The sequence below is a fragment of the Phasianus colchicus genome, chromosome 1 (assembly GCF_987193195.1).
Source record: "Phasianus colchicus chromosome 1, bPhaCol1.hap1.1, whole genome shotgun sequence".
Lineage (NCBI taxonomy): Eukaryota > Metazoa > Chordata > Aves > Galliformes > Phasianidae > Phasianus > Phasianus colchicus.
The window spans coordinates 176,930,205-176,944,230 of NC_143436.1; the positions used below are offsets into that span (position 1 = coordinate 176,930,205).

At 42.0% G+C, this 14,026-nt stretch overlaps 1 protein-coding gene and 1 long non-coding RNA gene across 2 annotated transcripts; both read right to left on the reverse strand.

Moving 5' to 3' along the window:
• On the reverse strand, positions 1 to 7,774 carry POMP (proteasome maturation protein). The gene is made up of 7 exons (XM_090146364.1): positions 7,607 to 7,774; positions 6,766 to 7,029; positions 5,178 to 5,272; positions 4,796 to 4,856; positions 3,266 to 3,367; positions 1,642 to 1,735; positions 1 to 540 (listed from the first exon to the last, which is right to left on the reverse strand). The coding sequence occupies exons 1-7, from the start codon at positions 7,772 to 7,774 to the stop codon at positions 473 to 475; spliced, it is 852 nt and encodes a 283-aa protein (XP_090002490.1). The 3' UTR covers positions 1 to 472.
• Positions 7,775 to 7,938: 164 nt separating this feature from the next.
• Positions 7,939 to 11,045, reverse strand: LOC149920254 (uncharacterized). The gene is made up of 3 exons (XR_016463194.1): positions 10,438 to 11,045; positions 9,861 to 9,919; positions 7,939 to 9,133 (listed from the first exon to the last, which is right to left on the reverse strand). It is a non-coding gene; the product is annotated as an uncharacterized LOC149920254 (long non-coding RNA).
• Positions 11,046 to 14,026: the final 2,981 nt, after the last annotated feature.

A 14,026-nucleotide genomic window follows, 5' to 3' on the forward strand; every position in this document is an offset into this window, starting at 1 on the left:
TTATATTTTGGAACACAACAGCATTTATAGCAAACTTTTATTCAATGCTTAAAAAAGTGTATGGAAGTTTTCATGAACAAAGCATTACTCAATGGAAAACATCTTTGTTTCCACCTTAAAAAGTTCTTCTGCAAGAACATCCATTAAATGCATTTACCTAAAAGAATCACCTTTAAAATGCATGGGTACTTCTCAGATTTCTTGTACACACGTACAGCATTTCCATAACTAAGAGACTGTTATCCTGAGCAGTGTATGAAGAGACATTATTTAAGCTGTCTAGTTACAGGACATTTATATAATTGACAACAAGCACAGAACAATGTATGGACTTCAAACATTTAATGTGCCCTTTCACCAAGGAAGGCAAATGATATATGCATGACTGTTTAACACTGAGTGTCAATTTAGTGATCACATATTTAGATCTGCAGTATAAAGACATACACAAAACATCTTGGAGTACATTTTGTTACAATAAACCAAGTTTGTATTCCATCATCATGTGGGGCTCTCCCATAACTTCACTTTGTGAAGGATCTGAAAAAAAAAGTCAAAAGCATTAGGCTTTTACCAAGCTACAAAGACCAAAAAGAACTATGAAGATGACCATATTTATTTTTTTCATTTTAATGCTTAGTGCAAAAATCACTCAATTGATTCCTGACAGTGCTGCACAGTGCACCTCTGTCCAAAGCAACAATCAGATAACCAGTACACCTACAGTGGAACAGTGATATGAGTGTTTTGTAAGGGGGCAGAAGGGAACTGCTCAAGTAAAACCAAGTAGTTTTACAAAAGCACAACATCCTGGAATGGCCAAATGAGATTTGTATCTAATAAAATGCAAGCCTGACCATAGCTTCTCCCATGGGTCCCATACATCTTTTCAATGCAACTTTTCTTTAGCATCTAGCACAAGAGGAGCTCATCATTCAGCCCTTCTGCTAGCTGGAACATGCTCGTGTTCTTTTCTCCAACCTACTGCCTTGTTTCACAAAAATCCTACGCCCTTAGCTATCTTCTGAGATGCCTCCCTTGCCATAAGTATGGCTCATATTGGCTGCTGTATTGAAAGACCATCCAGGAACATGTGGGAAACACAAGCTATACCAGTCACTGACAGTATGAACTTCACTTCCATACAAAAGTCAATGTCAAAAAAAAAAAAAAAAAAAAAGGCTGCAAATGCATCTTGGAAGAAAGGTCGAATACAGCTGTATTGGACTGTTTTTCTCCCATAAGTAAGGCACATTAATGACTTTGTCCTCTGGCCTTTGTTTCTAATTATAGCACTTATAAAAATCATATCTTTGTAACCTCTGCCTTTCAAAATCTGTGAAATTAGTTTTAAAATTTCTGGGGAAACAGACATACAGTGTAAGAGCATAATCTTCAGCTCCTCATGAAACCTGCCCAAAAGCAAATACAGACTTACTTAGCATTGCAGATTAAATTCCATGCAACTAGCAGCCGAATCACACCTATTCATCTTTCCCAGGTGCTTCTTTGCCTTTTGGAACTTAATTTTTTATTTCCAGTTTCTGCCTTTAAAGGTCTTATTCCCTAGTGGCAAAGAGCTACACAGTTCCTAAATTTCACTTTTAAATGTTTCTATAATATTCAAAACTATGTATATACCATTAAGAATATCCTCAAAACCGATGCATTCATCATTTCCCCTCAGAGTATCCAGTGCCATATTTGAGCTGTGAAGAAATGGGAGACGCTGGGCCTGTAAAAGGACAACAAGAGTTAAAGTTTTTGCAAGACTGAAATGGAGCTCTTTGAATTTCTCAAGTGTGAGTCATCATCCCTGAATGTATTTAAATGCCCTCTGAATGTGGTTCTCAGGGACATGATTTAGGAGTGGGCTGTTAGGGTAGCATGGTTAGGTTGCAGTTGGATTTTATGATCTTTAAAGTCTTTTCTAACCTGGGCTATTCTGTGACTGAGAAAAGTGACAGGCAGAGTCACCTCTTCCTTTGAAAAAATGACAAAGTAAGAGAACTACTGGCACACATCAATATCAAAACCTACCAAACACCATCATCCTCATCACAGTTTTGAGAAGAGCAGCCTTCCACCTGATTTGTACATTTCACTGCAGTGCAGCTACTAGTTTAAAAAAAAAAAGTTGTGCTTTTTTTTTCTTCCTGTTCAGTTCCCATGAAGTTGTGGAGGGTCACTGCAACAATCTAACTGCTGGTACAACTGTCAGATGTCCCAATACACAAACTATTCCCTTAAACACCTTAGAAAGGTATAATTAAACCACAAAGGAGCTTGTATATCTAACATGATACACAAAAGCCAGGAGCAAAGAGTCTTCTAAATCACCATGTTTCTCACCCTCAAATGTTTGTGGAGATATAGTAGTGGGATCTTAGCTCTCATCTGCTTCATTTTCTGCATATCAGTTAGGAAAGATTTTTCCTCACAAGAGAGTATAGTTGAGACAAAGGGACATTTTCACATATCCTGTCTCTTGTCTTTCATCTTCAGGACAAGAAATTTCTACCAAGTTTAATGGAACTTGCTGTGGTTCAGTAGCACAAGATCCACTGGAAAGGAGTATAAAATTGCTCCAACTTACTTGAAGAAATAACTCGCAGTAGCTTGACTATCTTCAAGTAAAAAAAAAAGATAATTTACTTGGGCTACCAAACCGTGTTCTCAAAGGGACAAAGTCAACCACGTTCCAATTATTCTCCATCCAGGGGATAAAAAGGAAAAGGAGGCGCCTCAGCTTCCCAATTAAAAGTTTAAACCTTTGAATTTCCTGTAGACCTTCCCTGTTCTTACAAGAACAGCTGTAAAAAAATACTAAGCACACATCAGATTTCCTGCTTCAGGTTTTGCATTACCTCTGTATTTACTCCCACATGAATACCTGCTTCAGAGCCCCAAGCTTTCTTCTCCCTACAGCTGCAGATACTCCTTCTAATGAATGTCTTATGCTACACACAGGAAAGTATTAATTTTTGAATTAATGGGAAAAATAGAAAGCTCGTCCATAGAAAACTTAAGAGTGCTTACCACTTCACCAAGTAGCAAAAAAAACAGCAGCAGCTGAAGGCCTTTAGCACACTTTCTGCTCTGACAATTACTAACTGCAATAATTCTTTTTAACAGTTTGCTGAAAACTACTTTTGGAAACCAAGTGGTTGTATTTCAAGACATAAATACATCTTTCTGAAACCTTTCATTCCCAAAGATGCCCTCATGTGGTTTAAGCAATGGCAGTTAGATAAGAAATGCCTACCTGTTTCACTGCCCTGAGTTCCATCTGCAGCTTTAAGGGCGCGTGGAGTCCTTGAATATTTCTCAGCATGGCAAAGTTTGTTTTATCTTGATTTAACTGGAACTACCACAGACAAAAAAAGGTTTTATTGTTTAGAAAAAGCAACTTTCAAGTACAAGTATGGAAGAGATCTGCAATGTCCTACTTAAATGAAAATGCTAATTAATGTGGGTATAAAAAAGCCCAGAATCATAGAATGACTTGGGTTGGAAGGGACCTCAAGGATCACAAAGCTCCAGCCCCCTGCCACAGGCAGGGCCACCAACCTCCATATTTAATACTAGACCAAGCTGCCCAGGGCCCCATCCAATCTGGTCTTGAATGCCTCCAGGGATGGGGCATCATATGATACCATCATATGCACATCAAACATACATGGAAGAGAGTGATGCAGTAACATTTGTTTTATAAAACTGAAATTGTATTCTGCAGAATTTTATTATAAATCAAGCAAAGCAATTTTTTTTTTTTTTGAACAATGAGGATGTGCAACTCCACCAAGTGGTGTAGTTGTGCACTACTTTGCCACAATATTACAAGCACAGAAAAGGGAAACCAAGTCTGGTTTAATGTAAGAACGGAAAGCAGAAAGACATTGTGAATTTTACTCTTAGCTATTACAGACTACTTGAAACCACTTGAAATATATCTTTTCTCTTCATCATATATACTATGTATCACTCTAAAAATAACAAAAAGCTCATATATTACAAGCTGCTCTATGTAATATCTACATAATTATCTACATAATAGAGGTGGATTTTTTTTTTTTTTTTAAACAAAAAAGTGCTGGTTTGTGACTACTGAAGTATAAAACAGAGAGTTCTCAATAGTCCTGAAGCTTGAGTCACCTGGCTCCAATTCTGACTTTCTCAGTACTAACCTACATGCCTGTAGTGTCAACATAATATGCTATTGTAAAGCAAAACAAAGAGTACAAATGTCTTATTTTAAAACCTGTACTCAGTGGTCGTAACAGAACGTTGAACCTATAATCCACAGACCACTTTGAAACAGCCCACAAGTGATGACTAAGATGGACAGTTAGAACAAACTGTATGCATAAAATTTCTAGATGGGATAACGTAATTTAGAGAAAAATATTTATGGGTCACAAAAAAAAAATCTAAAAATGAAGATATATGGCAAATCTAAAGACAAAATAGGAACATTAGCCTTCCAGAGGTGACAGGTGTGCTGCCAACCTAACTGCAGAGGTTGCAGAGCCTTCAGGTGGCTACATCTCAGTAGGTAAACCTTGAACTGGAGGCCCACTTACATACTAAGAGTCACAAGTAGAAGCTTAATTGTTAAACAAAGATGCCAGCAGTGCACAAATAAAACATTACTGTTGTTACACACTTTTACTTTGCTAAAGGCAAAACCCTCCTCCACCTTCCTGTCTGCTGCGCAGAGCAGCCCAATTAACCATAATGCTAAATTAAACTCCATAGTAAGAGTGAAAAAGGTGACATTTAACATTATACTTACATTTTTTTCTGACAACTCCAGTGGGTGGCTGGGCACCAACTCATTTTTCACACAAGGAAACCTAGAAATGCAAGAAAAAAAATTAATTTCAAAAATTAATACACGTATATTCCAACTAGAATTTATTATAAAGACTAATACCTGCCCATCATTATTCTAAAAAGGAATATCAAATATTACCTACTTCTTGAAGGGATGTTTAACAGAAGATTTCAGTTTGAAAGAATCTGACTAAACACACGGGCATTAGGCTGTAGCTTTTAAGATTAATCTGCCAAGAACCTTCTTTAAGAAGCAAGCATTCAGAAACAGATTCTCCTCCTACATTAGAAGTTTGACATTAGCTTTGGCACAATTTAACACTGAAGAAAGTAAAGCATACCCTCTGCGCAGACCATGACCTTCAAATGATCCAGGAAGTGAAAAATCAGTAATTGGGATACTGTCTTTCAACAGAGAAGCAGCTCCTCTGGACTCCTGAAACACAAAGTAAGGATTATTATAACAGAACCAGGCCTCTTTCATAAATGCTGTTAGATAAAGTCAATGAAAAATTGCTCCAAGGCTCCTCAAACAACTCTTGTACAAGTCCTACACTTCAGAGTCTCTTTAATAATAATAAAAAAGTCTTAAATCAGAATTATTTCAGAGAGTTTGATGGCTAAAGGTAGTAACAAAACATTTTGGTGATGTGGCAGAAACACAAACTCACAATTAACCCTTGTTTCCACCCCGCACTGCAAAGATGGAAGGGAAGAAAGCAGATCATCCTTGGCTTCAGTACAAACACAGTTAATCAGTTAAGAATCAGTTAAGATCAAATTGATCATGCCCATGGTTTTAGGCTCCCCATGAAGAGGAGGTGTACTCCAGCATTCTAATATCTTAGTTCATGGAAAGAGCAAAGGAGAAACACTAGTTTGTAGCAGCAACTAGAATACCACATCTCACAGATATACTATATGAAGCCACCTACAGCTGAACAACTGATTTAAAGGTAACCTGTCTGATTTTACTGAAGTAATCTCAGCATTATTCATACAAAGTGTCTCACCAACAGACTGATGTCTCTAGGAGGTGACAGTGATGAGCTGCTCAGTACAGGAGTTCTCCCCAGCAGCAACGTAAGATTAAACAGAAAACTTGCTCACAACTAAGACCTCCTATATCAATATGTTGCCATGGTAACAGTCAATAACCTGGTAGTGATAAGAAAAACCTAAAATAGCTGTTATTACGTGCATGCATATGGGCTTGAAGGTTCTGGTAGATGAAAAATTCAACATCAGGCAGCAGTATGAGCTTGCAGCCTGGAAGGCCAACAGTACATGAGGGATGAAAAGCTACTGAATTGTGTTTAGAGGAAGGCCACAAAGATACTCAGAAGGCTGGGGCACCTCTGCTACGAAAAAAGGCTGAAGGAAGGCTTGTTCAGCTTAGAGAAGAGAAAGCTCTGGGGACACTTCACTGCAACCTTACAGTACTTAAAGGAAACTTACAAATAAGAGGGATATCAACTTTTTAAAGGATTTTACAGTGATAGGACAGTGGGAATGGATTTAGACTAGAAGAAGGCAGGTTTAGGTTAGATGCTAATAGAAAATCCTTTACGCAAAGGGCAGTGAGGCACTGGCCAGAGAAGCTATGGGTGCCCCATCCCTGGAAACACTCAATGCCAGGCTGGATGGGGCCCTGGGCAGCCGGAGCTGCTGGGTGGTGTTCCTACCCACGTACACGGGTGGGCTTTGAGATCCCTTCCAACCCAAACTACTCTGTAGTTCTATATATGCCATGTACCAATCATCACACCCAACGACAATCAGACCTTCGCGGGACCGCTGTGAAGCAACACACAGAAGAGAGAAATCACCCCGAAGACGAGACGAGAGGAGAGGTCAGAGCATAAACAACTAAAACGCAAGGAGGAAGCCGCGCAACGCTGCCGTGAAGAAACCCGCGGCCCGGCTTACGCCAGAGCACTGCCCACCCCACGCAGGGGCGAGACACGAACTCCGCAAGCCCACCGCCGCATTCTCTGCACGGAGCTCCCTCGATCTCAGCACTCCGTGCCTACCGGCGCCGCCGCCCGCAGAGCGGGGCTCGGAGTTGGGCCACGCCGGATCCCCGTGACTCAGCACGGCCCTCCAGCCCGCCCAACGCCCATCATTCTGCCACAGGGCAGAGCCGGCGGCTAGGGCAGGAGACAGACCGACAGACCGACCGCTCCCCGCCGCCTTCACGAAAAGAACGGCAGCAAAACGCCGCCTCACCGCCAGCCCAAACTCACCATCCTGTCTCCACGCTCTCAGCCACTTCCGCCTCCTGCTCGTCACTTCCGGTGCTCAGACCCCAGGAGCGGGGGGCGTGGCTTCACGCGATGGGCGTGGCCTCGAGTGGGGCGTGGCCTCGAGGGAGGGGGTGGAGCCGAGCGAGAGGGGCGGCGGCCGCGCTAAGCGGGCGGCTGTTGATGGCCGCCGTTGGTGGCTATCGGCACGCTCTGTGAGGACGCTGGCTCGCTCCCAGGCCGCAGTGGCTGCTTCTATGCGGCTATGCAGAGCCCTGTGCCTGCGTTGGGCAAGGTCTGCTTTTCCCTGGGGGCTGCTGCTCGCTGAGTCATCCCCGGTGTGCAGGTGTTCCCTTGCACCTGCTGGCAGCTGCACGGTGTGGGGAGTTCATAGAGTCATAGGATGGCCTGGGTTGAAAAGGACCACAATGATCACCTAGTTTTAACCCCCCCTGATATGTGCAGGGTCGCCAACCACCAGACCAGGCTGCCGGAGTCACATTCAGCCTGGTCCAACCTGTTCCAACCCTGCCTTTTCCTGCCACCAAAGCCTTTTGGTTCTCTGCAGGCCACAAGTGTGTGCTGGTGGCAAATGTGTCAGTGCTGATGGCCTGAGGGAGCTCAAGGAGGGACCTTCTCAAAGTAAATGTGGCCTCAGCCGCAATGGTTGCTCCGGGGCAGCCCTGGATGGGCATGAGGTGTTGGGGCAGCCCTAGGCGCCCTGCTGCTCCATCAGACACATTGGAAATGGCTATCGAGAGCCTTGATGAAGGCTGTGGTGTGAGTTGGCAGCCCGACTCATCCCCACCACGTCCACTGACCTCGTCCCTCAGAGCCACCCCCACATCTTGGACATCTCCAGGGTCGGTGACTGCACCCCCCAGGCAGCCCCTCACCACTCCTCTGGGGAAGGAATTTTTCCTAATATCCAACCTGAATATGAATGACAACAGTGTGGAAACAGGGTCAACATCAGCTTATGCTTAAAAAGGTTTGAAATCTATCCCAAGAGTTACAAAGGTTGTGACAGATGTTACTGCACGGTTGCAGGATAAATGCAGTTTTCCTCTATCTTGGGCAAAATCAGTACACTTAGTGAAAACATTCTCGACCAAAGTTCTGGCCTTTTGTGTTGCGATCGCAGGCTTAAAGCACAGACTTCAAAAGAATGGGAATGGGGAATTGGGTATTTTAAGTCATTTTTAGGAAAATGGGTACCACAAAGGTTTCTCTGATCTTATAATGGGTACTCGGATATTGTGGTGCTGGGTTCATTATTGTAGAACAGAAATGAATACAAAAAAACAAATCAAGTTCCTGTTTAACCACAGCTTACAGAAAAGCTAGGTTTGTCACTAAATGTATTTATTTATTGACCGACTTTGTTGATCAGGATATGACTGTAGAGATGAAACATTTAACTTTCAAAGTCATTCTTGCAGGATGCAGACAGGATACAGTCACTCCATGTACATTTTTGACATCGCTGCAATCCAGCCTAGGCTGCATAACATAAAAGAACGTACATGGCAAGAAAGATCTGCTCTTCCTTTAAAGGCCGGCTTTCATACTGGGGAAAACTTCCAGACATAAACACAAATCACACGTGTATTTTCTCACCAAATTATCAAGAATTTTGAATTCGAGCAGCACTTGATTTGTGCCACAATCAGCTTTGTGTTTTAATGAATCTCACGGTCAGCATCTCAATAATGGATGGTTTTTGTAGCAACTGGTTTCAATCTGTGGCTCTGCTGCAAGTTAGGAGTTCCATGAGTTCCCAGTCAGGCTGACTGAAGCTTGATGAGAAAAGAGGGAGTGCTTGGTGAGCAGTGTGTGCTCCAACTTCTCAGGAGCAATGGGGAAGGCTGAGCTCTGTGCTGCCCCAAACCCAGGTTGACCACAGCACAGATGGTAGCTGTGTGCTGGAACCAGGCTGCTGGGGGCACGTGGCTGTACTGCATGTCCATCTGTCCATCTGAAGGCATCTTCCAGGCCGATGGTAACAGGGTGGAGGGTGGGATGCAGGGATTGGGGTTGCCCAAGAAGCCTTTCTGTTAGCATTTGTAGATAGTCTAAAATTAGCATGGAAATAACCACTGCTCCTCTGAAATTACTACTTCATTAAAGTTAAGACAGTGAACTTCACATGTTGGTTTTAAGAATTACTTGAACATTATAATTTTAACAAGTTTTTTTTAAAACATTGTGAATAGAGAAGATATGAAACGTGTGATGACTTTAAATTCTTTTCTGCTCGTTTTTTATCTCAGCATTTTTGGAATGTCAAATCTGGTCCCTTTGATTTATCTGAGGGACTTCCCAAAGGCTTCAGGGAATATGGAGGACGTGAGTTCCTTATTATGAGGAAAGTACCTACCATTTTAGGAAAACGGACCTTACTTCAAATGCTCTTTTAGCAGTTAAATTGGCATTAGCAGGCATAAAAGGTGGTGAGACACTGGCACAGGTTGACCAGTGAGGTTGTGAATGCCTCCTGGAGGCATTCAAGGCAGGCTGGATGGGGCTTTGAGCAACCTGGTCCAGAGGGAGGTGTCCCTGCCTATAGCAGGGGTTTGGAACTAGGTGATCTTAAAGGCCCCTTCCAACCCAAACCATTCTATGATCCTATGATAAAAGCTCATTAAACAAGCTCTCTTGCCTGAGAGCCTTTTATCCATAGCTTTTAATACGGATGCAGCTTTGTCTCTTTTCAGAAATACAGTTCTTCAGACGTGTCAATGAGCAACCTGAGTACGTGAACCTCTACCAAAAGAATACCTTTATCCTGTGGGGCTGGGAAACTCTTTCACTAGTTTCTGTCAACAGCCAGTTATAACCTGTTAAAGTGAAAGTACTTTTTATTTGTTTTTAATCAAATCAAATAAACACGCTTGCTTTGATCTTTAAGAAGCCCATTCTTGTTAACTCGCTTTATACTTTTATGTTTCGACATTCATTGTAAATCTAATTATTTAAAAAAGTTATTTTGTTTGACATTAGTAAACCTCCCCTGAATGAAGATAAACAGGGGCATGTTTTGTTAGAGATTAAAAATAAATTTCACACGAAACTGCAAAACGTAGCAAAGATAATAACGTGTAGGCGTCAGAGTGTTCCAAAACAAGGCTCTCCAGGGGCTCTTCTGAACGCACGGCTACGTTAAAGCAGTGTTCTGAAAGGGCTCAGGAAACCCCTGACTCCAACCCACCCTTTCCTGAAGCTGGTGAAAGTATTTAAAAAAAAAAAAAAAAAAAAAAGAAAGAAAAAAAAAACAACCTTGCTGTTGCAGGGAAATAAAAAGAAACAAAGAATCTCTCATATTGCCAAAGCAGATGATTTTTTCCTGTTTGTTTACCAGCAAACTCCACGGCGTGCAGGATTTGCTTGAGTTAAAGGTTGTCCACCTCCATCTTGCAAATTCAGGAAGCGTCCTCTGGCTGACAAACATTTACTGTTACCTGGCAATAGAAAGGAAATTAACATGTTATAGGATCTAGTGGGGAAAAATGGTACCAGCAATCATAGAATTATAGAATGGCCTGGGTTGAAAAGGACCACAGTGATCATCTAGTTTCAAACCCCTGCTGTGTGCAGGGTCTCCAAACACCAGACCAGGCTGCCCAGAGCAATCCCTTGCTTCGTTATTTGGTCTGTAAGCCAGAACTAATTTTAAAAGAAAACACAATTGATCTATGGAAGGTATTTAGTCCCTGTTTTGGTAAATCTGGTAAGGGCTGCCTGTTGTTGTTGTTTCTTTTTTAATCCAGGATGGGTATTTGGGAAGCGATCCTCGTCGTCTTGAAGTGCTGACTTGTTTTGGAGCTCGTCAGTGCTTTTCTAAGAAGTCTTCCTTCTTCATTTGCAGCCACCTCTTGCTCAGCAGCCCGCGCTGCCTCCTTCCCGTGCTCGTGGTGCGCAGCCCTCAGCCAGCAGGGGCTGCTCAGGAGCCGCCCGGCGCCCCGCTCCCTGCCCGACCTGCCCCTGTCTCTGCCCCTGCCCGGCTGCTGCGGGCAGAATGTAAGTTGTTTTTCCCTTCGCTTGCGATGCTGCGAGAATGAGGCAAATAACAGGGTCAAAAGTTAAAAAACAACGTGATGTAACAGCTGAAGCTACACGGACGGAACCTGGGGAAAATGCAGTTCGCTATGGGTTTCCATCAAGCTCCACCATCTCCGTGCAATAATATTAATTTTAAATTAATCCTCCAGCCTGAGCGCAGTGCTTAACCTCCTCAGTTTTCATTACTACTCTGTAAACCCTCTCTGGCACGATCTCATGAGAACCCACAGAAAGAAGTGTTTCTCTTCTCCCTGAGCCTGGATTTGCCTCCCAGAAACATATCCACCCTGTGCGTATAGGTGAGGAAAAGAGCACGTTTCCTGTGAGAGTGTCTTCCTAAGGGAAACCTTGAACATAATTAATAGTAGTTGCAGCTGAAAGAATTGAATGGAACATTACTTCCCATTCCTGCTACTGTGCAGGAAAAAAAAATCCCCTAAGAGTTTGCTAAAATGACTAGCAGCAAGAGGGGTGGCTGAGACTGCCCTGAGTCATAACCACGTCCAGTAGGCAGCGGGACAATTAGAAGTCACCCCACTTTCCTCTCACAGATGAAGACAATACGTAAGCCAGCAATCACCAAACTGGACAGTTGGCATTTTACACTGAGAGCAAACATTGCCAGCTAAAGCGTATATCTCTTTAAATATAGCATTTCTTCTCACCATAAGAAACTGTCAGCTGAAATTCTTCTCCATGTTCTTCTGCTGTCCTTTTAAAAACAAAACAGAAGAGAGGCAAAGCACCTGGTCCAACCACGGTTTTCTTCTTAAGAATGCTGTAATGTGTTACATAGGTGGAATGGTAACGACTGGCTTAGAAACAGTTAAGGCTCAAGTCTTCCGTGGTAATTATGTGTTGAGCATCTCAGGATGTGAGCCAACCTGCTTAGTTTTAGCCAGCAAAAAAACAGAAGTGTGTCTAGAGCCAATTTGGGCCAAGCTTAGGTCTGAACTTGATGACTCACTTCTGATAGAAAACTACAGCTTGCTTGCATGTACATCAACAGAAGTAGCAGCTTACAGTAAGTAGCTTGTCTGTGGACCCTGGCACTTGTAGAGAGTTTTCATGAATTTCCAAGGGTTCCACATGGATGCAGAGGCCCCGTGGATTCACTGAGTCAACATACAAGCAAAACGGAACCACTGTTTTTGTAACAGAGGAATTATTACGGTGCTTCTTCAAGAAGAGCTTTCATTAAACTCAAAGCTATTATATTTTAAATGTGATGGTAGTTAAAAAATTGTTTCTATGGAGGAAATGATGTATTTAGAATTCTATTTTTGTTCAGTTTTCCAGAAAATACAATTATACATTTTCCATTTGGATGTGGTGCTCAGGGACATGATTTAGCAGAGGGTTGTTAGGGTAGTATGGTTAGATTGTGGTTGGACTCGAAGATCTTTAAGGTCTTTTCCAACCTGAGCAATTCTATGTTTCTATGATGATTTTATTCATACTTCCTTACTGTGGGTCCACACGATGCAGTAGATAACTGATAAAAATGTGCTTACGCAGAAGTTATTTAAGCACATCATCACAGTTTTGTAGAGGGTTGTTGTGTTGTGTTTCGTTGGTTGTGTTTTGTTGTGTTGTTTTTTTTTTTTAACACACTGAACTAAAAGTAAAGAGAAAGGAAATAAGATAGTACTGGCAGGCAAATTTTGTATTTTCAGTTCTAAAAGACATTTGGAACTCTGTTTTTGTAAAGGAGGTTACGGTTTGGGCTCATAGGAAACTTAGTAAAAGCAAAACCCCAAGCAAATATTTAAAAGAATTAGATTTAAGCTGGAACAAAGAAGATGCAAATGGACTGAGAAAACTTGTGTGGTTTCTCCTTCAGAAGGACTTTTTTAGAGTTTTAAAAGATTACCGGAAAAACAAACCCCAAGTCGTTTATTCAAAGGAGCAAACAGTCCTGAAAGGGTTTGGGAAATGTATACAGTGGATATTTCATGAGAGACTGTCATATCCTCCTCTGAGAGTAAATTTGTGTGGATACCTTTGTGGTGGAGGATCTGAGTGGGCAGATCAAAGTAATATACGGGCTCAAGGGAGATGCAGAGGGGGAAGGGAGGTTGACATAGGATAGCATTTGGATCCAAGGGCTCTTCTTGGCTCATTGAGTCCTGTCCACTGCTGTTCCAAAAAGCCACGTTATATAATTATTTCCTGACATCTTAATAAACTTGCATATTAAGTTAACTCGATCCTGTTCCTCTTCATTCTTCCTTTCCCGTTCTTGTTCTGGGAAGCTGTGCTGGAACCTCATTGCTCTGATCACAAAAACTTCTTCTCAGGCAGAAATCCTCTACAGCCAACATATACCTCTCTGTTCTTCTGGCTACACTGCCTCTTAGCTTGCAAGATTCTTCCTCTATGGAGAGAAAACAAAGTCTCCAGGCTGATTATCCCAGTAACCCTTCCCAAAGCATGTTCCAATTTTATATATATTGAACATGAGCAATCAGAATTTTGCAGGTTTTTTTGTTTTTTGTTTTTTTTTTTTTATGAAGTCACATCAGCATCTACACAGGTGCATTAATGCAGTTTTCCTCATACAATACAGGACCACATTTGCATCACTAACACTTCTTAGGCTGGTCTCAAACTTTCTCTTCATCTGAGCTCTTTAACTGGCAAGCTCCCAGTTTGCTGTGAAGATTCTTGTTCTGAAATTTTCGTTAATGACCTTGTTCTATTCTATTGCATTTCTATTGGTCTCATGTAATCTTTGCATGATTCCTCTAATGTTCCTCTGGTTTGTGATTTCCTGAATTTCTGGGCTACCCTTACCTTAAATTAGCAGGTTTCTACTTTCTGTGGAGCCATCGGTCATGGAATATAAGAAACTCTTATATAAAAGTGTTCTAAAACCAGACCCT

What these genes read in the sequence shown, in the direction of transcription:
- POMP (XM_090146364.1), bottom strand. Translation starts at nt 7,774, where the DNA reads ATGCCCATCCAGGGCTGCCCCGGAGCAACCATTGCGGCTGAGGCCACA. An exon ending in TGGTGGCAGGAAAAGGCAGG is followed by an intron (nt 7,030 to 7,606) that starts GTTGGAACAGGT and finishes CTTTTCGTGAAG; the next exon opens with GCGGCGGGGAGCGGTCGGTC. An exon ending in TGGAGTTGTCAGAAAAAAAT is followed by an intron (nt 3,368 to 4,795) that starts GTAAGTATAATG and finishes TGTCTGTGGTAG; the next exon opens with TTCCAGTTAAATCAAGATAA.